Below are 13,772 nucleotides of genomic sequence, written 5' to 3'. Positions count from 1 at the left end.
TCTTTGGACAGTGAGATGAAACTGGAGCACCCAGAAGGAAAACATACTGCACAGACTTCACACAGACAGCACCCTAGATCCAAGATTGAGGCAGCGATGCTAACCACTGCGCCACTGTACTGCCCCCCACTGAGTCCCGGCAGATAAAAATACAGACCATGGGGACTCTGAATCATTCTCCTGTCACCATGTTTCAAATGAAGCAAAGATTGACAATCCAAAATCGAGTTAAAGGTCGAGATTGCAAATGGCTTGGAAATTTGGCCTTGCAATTCCACCATACCAAAAAAACTAGCATTTAAAAACAATGTCTTGAAAACTAAGGAAGATAAAACTAAATTGTAAACAAACTCTCTTACTTATTTTGACAGTTTACCATGCATTGTTATTAGTGGGAACCCTTTAGCAAAATCATACTGCTCTGTCATTAGGGTCCTCAGGAGCACTATTTAGGTGTATTTTTGGCCAGCTATGAATATGCTATTTACAGTGAACTACAGTGTTTGGATGTAAAATAACAGTCTTGAGGTAAGTAATTCACTGCTCAATATGCAAATGAAAATGACTTAATTGTAAGTAAAGTAACCATTAGAGTAAAAACATAACTGCTTACCTATATGTTAGAAAAGCAGTGTTATGACAGACTTTTCCTAATTTGACTGCAACTATTATTTTCATAGGGCAAATTCACTAAGACGTACAGTAATATAAGCAAGTTTAAAGACCTGTCAGAAAATCTCAGTTGGTTATTTCGTCAAAAACTGTAGGCAAGGGAAAGTTTCTACCACTCCAAAGGAAGCACGTAAAATTCGTGAGAAGATACTAATGCAAGTTAACTGCAGGCCGCCAATAAAAAGTACTGAGGTGAGGAATAGGGTTTGCTGCAATAGCACATAAATCAGTTTCTGATTTACCTGAGAATTGAACTGATGTGTCTTTATTTCCATCACCCTTTACACCCCAATCAGTGGTAGTGTAGTTGCTTATAAAAGAAAATTTGTTGGTTATGGACAAATGTATGTTTCCTTGTTAATACGTTCTAAATGTATAAATACCATTTGAAACCCATAATCTAAAGAGCTACCAAAAGTTCTAACTTTCCTCAGAAAACAGACCAGTAAATCCTTAACAGAACAGCACAGTATCAAAAACAGACAATTTGAAAAAGAAGGTGGAACATTTACAACTCATCATGCACTACTCAAGCTTTTTTTAGGCCCATGTAATCATTTGTGCTTTGGATTCCGCACTGCAGTCCCATCTCCTACCTCTAGGGGGGTATGGTCATTGTAATATCTTAATGGAGTTACATGACAATAAACCCAACAAAGAAACAGAGTGCATTTTTTTAAATCCAACACTGAAATAAGGTGAAGAGTATATAAATATTTAGAGGTTCATATCTTCCAATGGTGTCAATGTTAGGGGGTACCCTTCTCCAAACTTATGGTAATGGTCGCAGGTCTAATTAAAGCCAAGAAGATTGCACAGTCTAATAGGTGCAAACAAAACAGCACTCCAAAATATTTATAATATTCAGAGTTCACAAACAGAAACCAAAATTAACAAACTATTTTCCTAAAACTATAGTCTCCAGACTTCAGTGAGTTTGAGGTAAGAATGAGGGAGGCAGCAACATCTATTCCTTCCGAGATCTAAAACAGAATTGAACCTTGCAGGTTCAGAGACAGCCTTATACTTGCTGAGATCCTCCCCTTGTCTCAGGTAACAATTAGCTTTTAAAGAGGTACATTATGCATCTATGCATCAGTTTTCTAACTGCTTCATCCAATTTAGGATCGTGGGGAAGCCAGCGCTTATCTTTGCAAGTAGCAGGTGCAAGGCAGGGTACCACCTGGATGCGAGGCCAATCCATTGCAGGCAGCAAACAGACAAAGACACACACACTTACACCAGGGCCAGGTTTCCCAGAAGCCGATTAACCTTTCAGTATGTCTTTGGACTGTGGGATGAAACCAGAGCACCCAGAGCAAACCCACATAAACATGGGGAGAACATAAAAACCACAAGGCAGATAGCACCCTTGGTCTGAAATTGAACCCAGGGACCAGTGCTGCAAATCAGCAATGCTAACCACTGCACCACCACACCACCCAAGAGGCATACCAGGTTTAATACACATAATACACACATTTGCCAGGCAACAGTTTACAACATGTATCACTAATCTTTAAAGATATTAATTAAAATATAGGAAAGGAATGATTTTATTTTCCTCTCTGGAACTAAATTTCCAATACCCAGAATATTTTTTATATTTCATTTTTAATTGTGTTTATATTTTTCTTCATTTATGGCCCTAGCATTAACTTAGACCTGGCTTTGATTTCTAGTTTACTCTCCTCTTTAATAGTGTTACAACCAGCACTGGCCCTCACAGAGAATGAGGGCGGACGCTAAAGATGTTACAAACCAAAGAGCAAAGGCACCACAGTCCAAAGAGCGTGGTCAGCTCACTGTACCTCAGGCACAAGCCAGCCTGAGCTGAAACTGTCTGCTCAAGTCCACGGCCAGGGTCCGGAAGCAAGGGCGGGATGAGGAATTGGACTCATCAGGTACGGTGTGGAATCCAGCAGCCTGGTTCCCAGAGACAGGGTCATGCGGGGTGGCTTATAGCCTGCTGGAGTTGCCTGGGATAATAATAATAATAATTGTTTACACTTACAGTATATAGCACTTTTCTGGAAACTCCACTCAAAGGTCTTTTACAAGGAATGGGGACTCCCCTCCACCACCACCAATGTGCAGCATCCGCCTGGATGATGCGACGGCAGCCATAGCGTGCCAGAACGCTCACCACATATCAGCTCTTAGTGGGGAGGAGAGCAGAGTAATGAAGCCAATTCATAGATGGGGATTATTAGGAGGCCATGATTGGTAAGGGCCAATGGGAAATTTGGCCAGGATGCCGGGAGTACACACCTAGTCTTTTCGAGAAACGCCCTGGGATTTTTAATGACCACAGAGAGTCAGGACCTCCGCTTTACGTCTCATCCGAAGGACAGCGCCTGTTTACAGTATAGTGTCCCTGTCCTATACTGGGTCATTAGGACCCACACAGACCGCAGGGTGAGCGCCCCCTGCTGGCCCCACTAACACCACTTCCAGCAGCAACCTTAGTTTTTCCCAGGAGGTCTCCCATCCAGGTACTAACCAGGCTCCCACCTGCTTAGCTTTAGTGATCTGCCAGTTGGGAGATGCAGGGTGATATGGCTGCTGGCAAGCAGGGTCAACCAGCTGCCTGGATACAGACAGACAGACTGAGGAAAGGATTGAGAGGGATGTGCAGAGAAAGCTGGTGCAGGATGGGAAAGAGCCACCAAAGCCATGAGCTATGCACCATTCCAGGGTGTTGTACAAGGCTCAGGATTCTGGCACTAAAGCCAGGCAGAATACTCCCAGTTGGGGTGGTCATCCATGAGACACGTCAGTCTCTGGGACTGAAAGGGTTGTGTGCTCATCGGAGGGGGGTCTTCTCCAGAGACCAGGCTGGCGTGTGCCATCGGGGTAGAATAGGGAGACATACCACAGACCGGGCCGAGAGGGGAGCCTGCTGAGGCCTGGGTCCAAATAAGGGTCCGGACCTCTGGTCTGCATTCAGCTGCCTGGTGAAGTCCTGGACAGCACATCTACAGCCAGAGCCCCCAGACAGAGCCCAAAAGAAACGGGAAACGAGAAAAATGAAGGGCTCCGCTGAAATGCTGGAAGGCGGATCAAGAGTGAAGCGGTGAACGTTTCAGTGCCGGTTCGCTGAGGAGAGACTGTGCAGGATTCAAATACCCTCAGAACACCTGCTGCCATGAGAGTTCTTACAACAGCCAGGTGCTCTGCATAAACTGTATCCATGGCGATCGAGAGAGAGCAAAGGCATGGTGCCGAGTGTAATAGGTTTTATTTTTTGTCATTTTTGTTGTGTTTTACCTTTTTTCAATGATTGTCCTCTATCAGAATATACTGTATATTCTTAAAAAATGCTTTTAGCTTCTGCAATGGACTTACACCTCATCCAGGGTGTACCCTGTCTTGCACCTATTGCTTGCCGGGCTAGGAAAAAAATGGTTAGAAAATGGATGGATGGAAAAATGCCATTTTTATATGCACAAAGGTGTGTATAGTAGGGAGGCTGTCTCCTCTCATAAATTGCCAATGGAGCTACTGTATGTTTTTTATGTGGAAGAGAAGATAATATACCCAGAGTTCATCTGGTAATTGCTCCTTTGTTTATGTGTGTGTAGGTTGATTGAAGCATACTGTATAAGCCCCATGTAATGCAAATTGGATAAGATAACATATGGACAATGAATGTTTTAGCTACTTAATATTGATTACTTTCCCTGTTTGTCTTACATCACAGGTGTGGATGTTGGTGTTGGCACTGAAACATGAGAAACAGTAAGTCTTCCATTTGTTACTTTCATTTGTCAGTCATGAAATATAAAGTTACAAGCCTGTGGCAGTAACCCCATCCTCAATTCTCAAGCCATCGCTGGTGATGAGTATTATCGTTGGTACTGTAGTTTGTTTACAACATGAATTGCTAGCTTTTTTCTTGTAACGTCATGATATGAAGTCTGTTCAAAAGGGGTTTGTAACTTTGGAAGGTCGTGTTATGATGGGTACAGTGTTGTGTCACTTACTCCCCCTTTGTGTGGAAATACAGTAGCAGAGCAGTGGAATGACACAGGTGACAAGAGAGTTCTTCCCTGTTTTGGTTTTGAAAACCAAAAAAAAGTTCATAAACTTGAAGGGGCAGACCTTACCTATAGTTAATGTACTGCTACAAATAAATTAAATACTTTCACTAAAAAAAAACTATTTCTGAAGGATAATGGGATGCGAAACAGCCATACAAAAGACAATACAGCCGCAACAGTCAATTTATATGATATTTAATTTGAATTGTCTTATCTGATTTCATAGAAATGTACATACTTTGAGTCTGAATTTGTTTAATCTTCTTTGCAAAGTGATAGCAGGGTGGTTAAACCATTCTTTTTAATATGCACTAACCTCAGTTTCACAGAATTTTTAAAAATAAAATCATCCATCTTTCACGAAATCCAGCATGATAGTTCCGAATTGAAACTATCAAACTATCTGAACAGTAACTGTAAAGTATTAAATAAATGTCTTTGCTTGACTGTTTGTGAAAACAAATTTGGAGCACTATACTGTATAGTGATTTCACAATTTTACCAATAGTTGATTTATACTAAAAGTGTTAGTAAAGGGTTCAAGTAGGATCTTACAGGCAAAACAATATTATGTTTTGTGGACCTAATGTATTTATATAATGCATTATATAATTTATAATTATATAAAGTATAATGTAAAGACCCTAGTTGGACAGAAAGAACTATAGTATACATTCACAAGCTTAAATTACCTCACACTAACAACCTAATAATGCAGAAATGAGTCTATCTCATAAATTGAAAGCTGTGAGAAACCTAAAAAATACAGAGAATGATCAAATTCTTGATTATCTATCCACTCATCCTCTCATCATGGGCACAGGGTGGGTACACCTTGGATGGGATGCCAGTCTATTGCAGGGCACACACAGACACACACATGCACACACTTACCCCAGGACCAGTTTTCCCAGAAGCCAATTAACCTACCAATATGTCTCCAGTAAAGACTGGTGACGGACTTTGGAAACTAGAGAAGAGTGTTTTCACACATCTAATTGCCAATAGAAACTAATGTTTACAGACTTGGAATTAATTGTATGAAATAGGGTGCATTGCATGTAACTACAGTAACCTGTATATCCTTTAGAGGTGTAATGAAATTTATTTGTGCAAAACGTACAGTGGGAGGAAACCAGAGCACCCAGTAAAAATCAAAGCAAACATTTGGAGAGCATTAAACTCAATGCAGATAGCAGCCCGGAAATTGAAATCAGGAGGCACTTACCACTGTGAAATCATGTCACCCCCTTGCATATCCTTAGTAAGCAAAAAAACATACATTGAGTTATCATCATGTAAGTCTGCAACACTAGAAGAAGACGGCTGTATTAACTGCTAAGGGAAATTAAGTTATCGGTAACCCAGAAAATAGAGTGAAGATAATATATTATCTTAATTTGAAGATAGTGATAATATATTAATTTTCTTTTTCCAAAAATGCATCCTGCAGTGTGTGTAGTTACACCAGTTTTCTAATTCAATACTTAAGGCCTTTTCAGAATTTCTTGGCCTTTGTCTCGTATCAGTTTGCATATGCGAGAAAATTTGGCTTCCCCCAGTAGTCAGGTCAAAAAATAATGATTTATACTGCTGGCAGTCTTCTGAGGTCTAGTATAATTCATGTTGATGCTCATCAAAGCAGCAATAATCTTACAATAATTAATCATTGTCCTTTGCAAGAGAGAAAGGGATATGATACATTTAAAAAGGTTAGAAGTACTGTATACTTAGAAACCAGGAGGGAGTTTCTGAAGATTTGACAGAGAAACACAACAACAGATCTAATTGTTAAAACATGCAGAAGATGTAAGAAAACATTCCTCTTTCCTTTTATCCTACCACATTCGTTTGTCCATGATGTATTGCTATAATAATTGACTAATTAAATCATACCTTTCTACCGTTAGAAAAGAAACAACAAACAGTAATCCATTTTTACTTGCTTTATGCACATGATGTGACATGTTACATATTGAGCACTGAAACATTAGGGATATTCCCATAATTTGAAACTATTTATTATTGAAGATATTAGTTTTTTGATTGAGCAACTTTTTGGAACATTCTTCTGTGCAGCAATAGCAAATAGCAGATGCTGTTTTTATGTTTTTTACCTGTTTACAAATTGCATTATCAACACTATTTTCATTAATAACAAGGGAAGCAATGTACAATAAATTAATCAGTCATTACCTGGTTGAGTGTAGGTCGATTATATATAGTTGTAATTCCCAGTAGTCTCGGACAATGTCAAATCACACTTTTTATGACTTGTCATTAACTCGTGTTTGGTTAGTTCCAAGCAACAACTAATCATACTCTAGGACAGGCCATCACGTTGTAATACTGCAAGTTCAGAACTTAGAGTATTGTATGTCGCCTACCCTGTAACCAAAAATGTTTCGCTTATGTATTGCAAAACAGAAGCAAGAAACGTGTTACATTTACCTTCAACAAAAGCTTTGCCGAAACCTAAATATTCAACACACCGGTGTTCTGGAAAAGGGGACAACGGCGTCCCCTAACGGACAATTGATATTTTCCCCAAACAACCACATATCATGTACGCGGCTTACAGTATGTTCATTCATTGCCTGTTCATCATATTTATTAGCAAAAGTTAAAAAGGTAGAAACTGATAGCATAATAAAGCAATGTTATCAACATAATCATCTACGCAAACTGCAACATTACTATTGTGTACCTCTTATTTTTATTATTAATGTTGTTGTTGTTGTTGTTGTTGTTGTTGTTGTTGTTGTTGTTATTGAAAAATACTATATCGCATTGGCTGTTTTAATGCCTTCATGACTTCACCATAAACAACGATTTCTCGATTTTCTTTAGTGCTGGTCATTTTTAATTCATCATCAGCTCTTTCTTGTGGATATTTTAGCCCCATTCCAGGGACCTAACAGCTGCTTTAAAAGTATAGAACAACCACCGAGGGAAAAACCAAGGAAGCACCTGTTTCCAACCAGGAGGAGGAGAAAGCTTTTATTTAAACTTCAAACTCCGCAACTTCTCCAGTGGCTCGTATTGTGTACCAACAGCAAATAATTCCTATCTGCAGGACTGAGGACTAGCTCATTTTTGATTTGACACAGACTTGGCGAAGAAACTGCTGCTTCTCATTTCTTCCCAGGAAAAAAAAGGCTGGACAGATGGTCTAGGGGGGCTTCTGCGGATAGTTTTGAGTTATATTCAAGTCCTTGACATACTGTATCATAGGCATCCCAGCAATAGCAACTGAACATTTACAACCAGGTTCTTCCTGTAAAGTATGCGAACGAGATGAGCGTTTGAGAGCTGTTATTTTTGCCTTTTTTTAAACGAGTTCAATTTTTTATACTGTATGCATCCTAAAAAAAAGTTGAAACGTGGTTAAAAGGTGCATTGCATTCACAATGTTAGTACGGTTTCATCAGTCGGTATCTCATGTTTGCCAAGAGCTGTTACACACCATTGGCTAGGTGCAATGTCCAGATTTCTTATGGAATTTGACTATAATCATAGAAATAATAATAACAGCAAAAGAGGGAGTGAAGCTACACTTTTCTTCAGTAAGCAAATAGATCTGCGTAAAGTAGGGATGCCAGCCAGGCGTGGCTTGTATTTGAATATCCAATATGTGAATGCTTGGGGAGTATGTATATAAAAGGCTCTTTCCATCTGATAAACAGACATTTCCACAGTGATGAATAGCAAGGGATGATAAATGAAAACAATATTATTGACAACCTGTTCATTGTAGGAAGCCAGAAGCCTTGCGTGAAGTGTAACGATTTGTAAAGCATCTTTATGGGTTTGTATTACACCTTTCAGAGCAAACTTTAATATCTGAGTCGATTAAAGTTTTAATTGGACTTGCAACTCTTCCCACGGCGAGCGATGGCAGAAGTCGGCGGTTTTCTCGGGGCGCTTGATTTGGATTTACAAGGGTTTCCAGCCTTCGGGAATATTCCCCTGCCGGAGTCGCCTGTGGGTTTGAATGAGAGACTGGGACAGATTGAAGGGAGGTTACAAAGAGGCTCTCTTACGGATTTTGGACACCTGAAAGGTATTTTGCGGAGAAGGCAGCTCTACTGTAGGACTGGTTTCCATTTGGAGATATTTCCCAATGCCACCGTACATGGGACCAGACAGGACCACAGCAGATTTGGTAAGCAAGACAGAATAAATGTGTCTCACTTTGGAGCTTGTGATTCTTTGAGACCAAATACAAATCTACAGATACTTTATCAACATGTCCAGTATATACACGATATATGCTAAGAGCTTCATCTTAAAATGTAATTAACTGTAAATTTGTATTTTTAAAAGACAAAAGAATTTACGTTTTATTAGTTGAGTTTAGGACTTGCTTTTAAAAACGTTACTAGATCTTCGTGCAGAAAGAAATCGGCGCAGTTTTTTGCATTAAAACAGATTTTAAAGACATGCGATAAGCCTACTGTATGTAAAATAAAAGTACACCTGAAAAATGTTGGGGAAAAAAGCTTTAAATGGTTGGAAATTCTTTGTGGGTGAGAAACTACTTTAGAAATGCCCTAAATGACAGCAATGAATCCAGTTAATTAACTACTAATTTAGATGACGTGGAATAAGGTAAGCACATTGTCGCGGGTAACTGTTATTTCAGTTTTCAAAGGGGTATTTACCCTGGCACGTCTGCCTCATTACCGCTGTTATTATTACTAGCCATTCTTGCCTGAACAATTCCGAGCTGCTTGATCTTCGGGGAACCCGGGTGTCTTTGCTCCACTGGAAGCAAGCGATCAGCAAGGGGTCTGTTTTTCTTTATGAACTGGTTCAAAGGATCCAGCCGCCACAGTTACACACACACACTACTAATTATACTATTAATATAAATCATCCCAGGAACAGTTAGAATTAGAATTATAAACAAATGAGGTCAGGACGCAGAAATGTGCATTTTTGCTTTTCATGTTCGTGGTAATTCTGCAGGTGCAGCTTTTCTGAAAAAAAAAATGAAATATCTACATTAAAGGCACTGTGGAATTCAAGGAAGTTTAATGCTTGGTCTTTAAGCCAAAACAAGCGCGTTAGCAGAGTTTGATTTTTATCATCACGAAATCCCAACAGAAATGTGTGCTTCATTTAGTAAGGGCAGGGTGCCTTACTAAAAAATATAAAACACGCGATTTAGCATTACACAAGACATTTGCCAATTTATTCAGACTGAAATGTGCCGTCTTTTCACGGAAAATACACCTAAGTCATTTCTCTGTAGTTTATAAATCATGTCTATCTAAACGGTGAAAAAGAATATTAAAAACAATACTACCCTTTGTCAATCAACTGAAGTGTTTCGGGCAACACTGATTAGAAACATACAAAACCTGACAGAATATTTTATGATTTGCGGTTTACGATGCATTCCTCATGCCAACAATACGCTTATATTTATGTGTTCACTAACTCAATATATTGTTCTTCTGTGGGCTTTAAATGCTTTCATTACACTTTTTGTTTGACTTTTACATTCTAATGCCACATAATGAAAGAGTTTAGCAAACCTGTATGTCTTCCAAAAGTCTTTGACATAAATTTAAAAGATTATATTTTTGCATAAAAGATTATACTGACGAACTGCTAATCCCATTAAGTATTATACAAGAGGACTGTGTATTGACTAACTAGACTTTGAACCCAATTAGGTTTGAGATTTAACCTTTCTGAGATCATGAATCAAGTCCATGTGTTAATTTCAGTGTAGTGGCCCAAAGATATTAGCCTCAGTAAAGCATCACACAATCATGGTGCATTAGGCTCTTTTGCAGATGCTCCTTAAACAGTGGCTGAGTGCTGGAATTGAGTATAGAGTCTTAAAAAACAGTCTTATTCCATGCAGGACAAGGGCAGATGTGCCTTCAGTGTTGCAGCTGGCCAGCTGGAATTGCATTGTTGAAGTTTTAATTGCTCTGCACTTTCTAGTCTTGCTGCACACAGAAGTGAGTGACAAACAGAGACAGTAGACTGGCCATTCTAATAAAACTAGTTTTTTAAGCCGTACCTCTGTGTTTCATTTCTCATTTATGTGGTTTATAAAAATTAGTTTTAGTGCATTGCACAAAGGATATTTCTGTATCTTATCTTTGCACTGACATATATTTAGTATATAACTCTAAGGTTACATCACTGTATGTACTGTATATTTATGTGAAATTAAAAATAAATGTAAAAAATCAATGGAGAACGTAGTGGCATTTGGGTAAAGACCTGTCCATGGTCCTGTTTTTATCCTGTTACTTGTCACTTGTTTTCAAACTGTGCTAATTACTACTTGGTTACTACTTGCTACTAAATTTTAGTCCATTTTTTTTGCTAGTTGGAATTTTGTCATTTCTAAAATTGTTTTTAAACCTTTTATGACAGACTTGACAAAAGACATCTTTTCTGTAGTGGCTACCATCATGCTTACTTCATAGTGCTTGAAAGAGTTACTCTGTGGTGTGCTGAATATGGAGCCATGCGATGGAAAATGCAATGGCCTAGAAAGAATAGACTTATTTGTATAGGTAAATTACCAAAGAAGAAATGGCCCAGTGCTAATATGATGATAGTAGAAATGTTAGTATAGTGATGTATAGTATAGCAATGATAGTATCTTTTGAAGTACAGCGTTCTGAAAGTGTTGCACGTTTCATCTGTTTTCAGTAGAAGGATTCTTAGAAGGATGTGATGAGCTGGAGACTAACCCACTAGGTACAAGATGCAAGGCAAGACTCTACCCTGGGCCTCCAACCTAGGAATAGGAAAGGATATACACAAATTGGGGTGCCCATTTGGGGACACCTGTTCATATCTGCTGTAGCTACTGTATATATTGTAGCTCACCTTAAGACTGAAGGATTAAATCGGAGCAAACGTGCATGTGTACAGAACCTTCAAACACAGAAACACGGAAGGTGCTCTTCTTCAGTTGTGAGACAGCAGAACTGAGTGCTATGCTTTTGTGCCTCCATCTTTATAGTATAGTTACTCAGATAACAAATCGTAGCACAGGTGACAGTGTCGGTGTTCCATCTGTTGATTCTGCTGCAAATAAATCACATTCTTCAGCTAGACCATATTCTTTTCAGTGTTATTTTGTTTGTCCTTTAAACTTATCTCTGCTCAATTGTGATGCCCAGAAATCACTTAACATCTACTCATTACAAAACATGGTGAACAACTTTTCACTTAACACAACTCATCATCCCCAAGGTAGAGTTTTCAACTGATCCCTGAGCTTGTTTAACTCACATTTCAGTCTTGCAGGTTTGCAAACTACTGTATATGCAAAATAGTGCATTTATTTTCACCTGTTGCTGAACGAGATGTCTCAAAATATTATTTTCAAGCTATAGTGTTAATAGTGTAGTTTACTAATTGCAACTACAAGCAACAAATTAAATTACTTAAGTATTTTTTAATTACGGTTAATAGTCAATTGGATGATGAGACAGTGGCTGATAATTGGCTTTTAAAGGGAGATACATTGTAAACACCAAACTTGTTTAACATTACTTATCCATTTCAATTTTACAGTTCAACTCAGGAGTCTGCAGTGGTTGTCAGTTTCTTAAATCTTAGCCACCTTCTATTACTTAATTTGAAAAAGTTGATTACCAATAAGCTTTATATCAGTATTTACAGTAGTACCAGTAAATCAATATTACCATATTATCAGTGACGACTGGATAGTTTGGAAATGCATCAGCTTTCAGTAGCCTTTGACATTGTTAATTGTTAGGATGTTGTTTGATTATATAGAAGCTTTCGGTCTGTGCACTTTCTACATTTAAGTCCCACATATTTTCTGAACATTGTGCATTCACTGTAAACTTCATATTATGAAACTAAACTAACTTTATATCTTGGGTGTACCTCAGGACTCAGTTCTATGATGGTTCTAGGATTGCTTATTGGCCCTGGCTTATCTTATCCACTGACACCTTTTTAATCTTTCACTATTATTCTCCTGACACACAGCTACATAGACTATCAATTAAACTTCCTGTACAGACTAAAACCTACATGAAGAAATTAAGATCTAAGCATTTCCAATTTGCTTTCTTAATTCAGATAAAGCAGAAGTAACTGTATTTAGGATAGAATAGTGTTAGTGTTATTTTTTTTCCTGAAGTATAAATATATATATAATTGTTAAAAAAATATTATATCTACCCAAGAGAACCCTTGGTTCTAGAGGTTGAACCGACAAGTATATAGACGTGTATCTACTGTATAAAACAAAGAAGACAGAGAAATGTTTGAAAATAAGCTCATTCATCAAACTTTGTTTCATTTTTGTGTTTTTATATGTTGCATTGAGGGTTATATTGTGCTTGTTCTTTTGCCTAGATTTTAAGTCTAAAAATCATAGTTGTCTCAAATGTCAGTAGCAGGTACAAGCTAATATTTGGGTTACAGAACAGAACTCAGATTCTTAAAAAAAATAAATTTACTACTGTATGTATTGAGTCTAGCACTTTTTCATCTTATCCTTTAAAGTTCCTGAGAGCTTCTACCCCCTCCTACACCTTGAATTAGGACTTCTAACTTTAGAACTTCTGGCTGTTCCCAGAGTGTGAAACAGTTAACACAGTGGGTGGTAAGTCTGCTGTTATCATGTTCCATGCTAATGGAACTGCCTCCCAAACTACATCAGGGAGTCTGCATCTGTATCTATTTTAAAATCCCAGCTCAAGACTTATCTCTTTGACTTGGCATTTTCACTGCTGTAAAGCATCTTGAGAAAAACTCCTATCAGTAAATCTCACTCGGCATTGTATTTCAGACTTGAATTCAGATTTTTGAATTAAACGCACCATGTGACCCATACCTCAAGTGAATTTTGTACTTTCTTGTCAAAAATGTTTTTAAAAACAACAGAATGATGTCATTGCTAAAAGTTTAATTTAATACTTATTTCAAAATTGTTTCAGTGTGTACCCTTTGACACAATACTTCTCTACTTTGGAGCTATAGTCCTTTTTTATGCCTTTTAAGTAATGTATTATCTGTAGAACTCTACAGATAAAATAA

General features: G+C 38.1%; 1 protein-coding gene across 1 annotated transcript in view; it reads left to right on the top strand.

Moving 5' to 3' along the window:
* The first annotated feature begins 8,609 nt into the window (after window positions 1-8,609).
* Window positions 8,610-13,772, top strand: part of fgf16 (fibroblast growth factor 16) — a 16,498-nt gene continuing 11,335 nt past the window's right edge. The window contains exon 1 of the mRNA XM_088925454.1: window positions 8,610-8,880. Coding sequence (XP_088781580.1) covers window positions 8,610-8,880 — 271 coding nt within the window. The remainder of the gene's footprint in view (window positions 8,881-13,772) is intronic.

The sequence above is a fragment of the Atractosteus spatula genome, chromosome 9 (genome assembly GCF_055471065.1).
Source record: "Atractosteus spatula isolate fAtrSpa1 chromosome 9, fAtrSpa1.hap1, whole genome shotgun sequence".
Taxonomy (NCBI): Eukaryota; Metazoa; Chordata; class Actinopteri; order Semionotiformes; family Lepisosteidae; genus Atractosteus; species Atractosteus spatula.
This window is presented reverse-complemented; position numbering and strand designations above follow the sequence as displayed.